At 32.8% G+C, this 3841-nt stretch overlaps 1 protein-coding gene across 1 annotated transcript; it reads left to right on the plus strand.

Annotated features, from left to right (window-relative positions):
• Nucleotides 1–6: 6 nt before the first annotated feature.
• On the plus strand, nt 7–3835 carry LOC124892582 (cellulose synthase-like protein G3; the record flags this gene model as incomplete). Its single annotated transcript, XM_047403827.1, has 4 exons — nt 7–102; nt 2725–2877; nt 3319–3444; nt 3614–3835. Coding segments are annotated over exons 2-4 (498 nt in total), but the record flags the coding sequence as incomplete, so codon positions are not given.
• Nucleotides 3836–3841: the final 6 nt, after the last annotated feature.

The following is a 3841-nucleotide window of genomic DNA, read 5'->3' on the forward strand; positions in this document are numbered from 1 at the left end:
TATTGGTTGCCTTTTTGTAGGGAAAATAATATAATTGAAAGGTGTCCTGATGCATATTTCAGTTCGAGTTACTCAAAAAATTCTGAGATAGAGAAAATTAAGGTATGTAATTCAACTTTTTAAGTTGTTTCAATCTGTTTTCCATGAGAACTACAAACAAAGAAAGCTAAGTCGTAACTTATCGATCTTAACTAGGTAACAATCTATAAAGCATTTAATTTTTGTAAAAATATATAGAACCTGTAAAATAAAGCAAACTATCTGTTACTGCATCAAATTGAATTACAACATAGTTCAACTGATTATTTAGTTAATTTTCGAGATATTAAAAAATCGCGATTATATTATCCATACTCTTTAAAAATATTATCCTGCATGTGTTCGAGCAACATAGCAGAAGATAGCTCCACATGATTCAAGATTTGGTACTGTTATTTCTGCAGGGATAGGGAATAGATAGTATCCATTATTATATTATATCCGTGCTACCACCAAAGGATGTGGTGCAGTGAATGAGGTTGCTCCTCCCTTAACCAGAGGTCTCGGGTTCGAGTACTGGATATGAAAAAATCCTTGGTAGGGAGCGCTATCCCTCGAATGGGGCCCTACCCGGTGCGAATTTGGATTAGTTAGACTCCAATGCATGCGGGTACCGAACACTGAATGGAAAAAAAAAAATAACCGTGCCAGATCTGACTACGTTTATTTATGATATATTTTTAGTTTATTCATTGTCTATATCAATCATTGAAGGGACATAGAGGCTTTATAGTCCAATTGCTCCTTCAACTACTAGTTTTTAATATTACATATGATACTATTAAAAGAAAAAAGTTGGATACATGATTAAGATATTCGATGGTTAAAATATTTGGATATATGGTTCAATCATTGTAGATGCATGTATCTCATAGACATCTTACGGCTAGGTTGCATGTATTCGCATGTATCCGGGTGCTACAACATGTATCTAGATGGAGGTGGAGCTAGGATTTCAAGGGGATTTAATATTCAAAGAAAATTAAATCGAAGGGGATGCAACATCTATTATAACCACATAAAAATAATTTTAATCATGTATAAATAGTATATTTTTTCGTCGAAGAGGGTTCGGACGAACCCCTAAAGAGGGCCGGCTCCTCCTCTGTATCTAGGGTAAATTATTAAGAAGTAAAATATTATGTAATTAATTTAAAGTAGTGAAAGAATATATATTGATATGGTAATGATTGTTGGATTATTTAGATAGTTTTTTCTTTAAATTATATGGTCTTTTATGGGACGTTGGTGGAGTATATACCCTTCATCACATTTATTTATAATAATATATGTGGCTTTTCATGTTTGCTTCAAAGTTAATTTAATTAATTTTTGAAGTGAAATTGAATTTAATATTTTAAAATTAAAATTTATAATATATTTAAAAATTATATGAAAATTATTAAAATAATAAATTTTTTCATAAATTAATTAAATTAACTCTCGAAAGAGACGGGAAGTGGCTAGTTTTTGTATGGCAGTAGGATAAGCAAGTTGCAGAATTTGATTGACTAGTATCTGGCCTGAGTTGATTTCATCAGTTATTATCTGAATATAATTTATTATTTATATTTATTTGTCATTTTGTTTTTGAATTCAATCCTTCTGACGTTATAGCTAAGACAAAACAACAGATATTTTCTTTAATATGTCATAGTTCGTTTAAAAGTCGTAAAATAATTAACTATATGCTGCATGTGTCATGCTTAATGTTTTGCTATAATATGTTGGACTAATAAACTTCAATAGCCAATAATATTGTCATACATCCTAGTAGTAACTATTTGTTGGTGCACCCTACTAGGAATATTAATTAGACTGTACTGGAATTTGACATCTAAAATTTGGATGGTAACTTAAAACAATTTTAGATATTTGAACCTTTTTTACTACTTCATTACACTGTTTTGTTAAAGGAGCTTCAACAATTTATATATTACAATAAAAGTATGAAATTAATCTTTTCCCTCATATTTGCGTGATATAATTTTTGAAAAAAAAGCGATAAAATAAGTGTGTGTGGACTTATCAGGAGGGATAGGGTTAGAAATGAGATTATCCGGAAGAAGATGGGAGTGACTTTGGTGGAGGACAAGATACGGGAAGTGAGGTTGCGATGGTTCGGGCATGTAATAAGTAGTGATACGGATGCTCCTGTACGGAGGTGCGAGAGGCTGGCTATGGATGGTTTTAGGAGGGGTAGAGGTAGGAGTAAGAAGTATTTAGAAGGAGGTGATTAGACATGACATGGAGTAGTTACAACTTACAGAGGACATGACACTTGATATGAAGGTGTGAAGGACGCGAATTAGGGTAGAGGATTAGTGGATAGGAGTACGTTTGCGGTGTATTGGTGATATCTATGTTTTTTTAATAGATTTTTTTAGTATTACCTTGTGTGAGACTTGTTTTTGTTATTATCCTATACTATTTGTTATTATAGTATTACCTTGTGGTTGCATGCTTTTATGTGTTTTGTTTGTTATATTGGTATCTGTTCTGAGTCGAAGGTATATATATCGGAAATAACCTCTCTACTTCATCTGAGGTAGTGGAACGGACTGTGTACACTTTACCCTCCCCAGACCCCACTTGATGAAAATACATTGAGTATGTTGTTATTGTTGTTGTTGTTCTTATCCTCCAACAGAATTCGAACTTTATTTAATTATATTATATGTGCAGTTGATGTATGAAAGCATGAAGACAAGGATAGAAAATGTGATAGAGAGGGGAAGAGTTGATGAAGATTATATCAACAACGACAAAGAGCTTCAAGCATTTACAAAATTTTGGACTGCTGGATTCACTCGTCATAATCATCCTTCTATTATTCAGGTTAATTTGCCATAGCAACTTATCATTTGTTTCAAAAATTCTTTGGCAACAGTTTGGCTCACTTGTGATATTGTCTATTTGACCACTAGGTTCCCATTGTTTCTCCCACGACTTCAAAATGTGTCACAACATTTAAGACTTGTTTCTCTATATATGTATAATCAACATCTCTCTACTATTTACTGATGTGGACTTTGTCTAAAATTGTAACAATTACTATGGGAACAACCTTAATATATATGAATATATACATTTAAAAAGTTTCTGAACTATTACTATAAAAAGTACAGCAAATTAGTACAAAATCCTCAACACATATATGTTGCCACAGATTCTAATTTGCCTTTAATTGTAAACCTCTCATTTCAAACCTCATATTTGGTGATTAATTTGGCAGTATCATCTATTTGACTTTTCCTTTTAACAAATTGCTTGGTGTAGGTTTTGTTAGAAAGTGGGAAAGACAAAGACATAACAGGTCATGGGATGCCAAATCTTATATATGTTTCAAGAGAAAAAAACAAAAGTTCCCCTCATCATTTTAAAGCGGGTGCCCTCAATGCTTTGGTAAGTAAAAATATCAATACTTCCATTAAGTTTTTTTCTATACTGTTTTTGTCTTGATCGAGCAGAGTGTATATCGAAAACAATCTCTTTACCTCAGTGTTTGTGCACACTTACCCTCCTCGAACTCCACTTTTTTATACTTGTTATGATTTATTTCTTTTTGTGATAGCTTCGAGTATCGGGAATCATGACAAATGCACCAATAATATTGACATTGGACTGTGACATGTACTCCAATGATCCATCGACACCTCAGCGGGCTTTATGTTACTTCTTGGACCAGACACTATGGCCCAAATTAGCCTACGTTCAATTTCCTCAACGTTTTCATGGGCTCAATGAGGTAGATATTTATGCTAGTGAAATAAAGGGCCTGTTTCATACTAATCCAGTGGGC

The sequence above is a fragment of the Capsicum annuum genome, unplaced genomic scaffold (assembly GCF_002878395.1).
Source record: "Capsicum annuum cultivar UCD-10X-F1 unplaced genomic scaffold, UCD10Xv1.1 ctg48662, whole genome shotgun sequence".
Taxonomy (NCBI): Eukaryota; Viridiplantae; Streptophyta; class Magnoliopsida; order Solanales; family Solanaceae; genus Capsicum; species Capsicum annuum.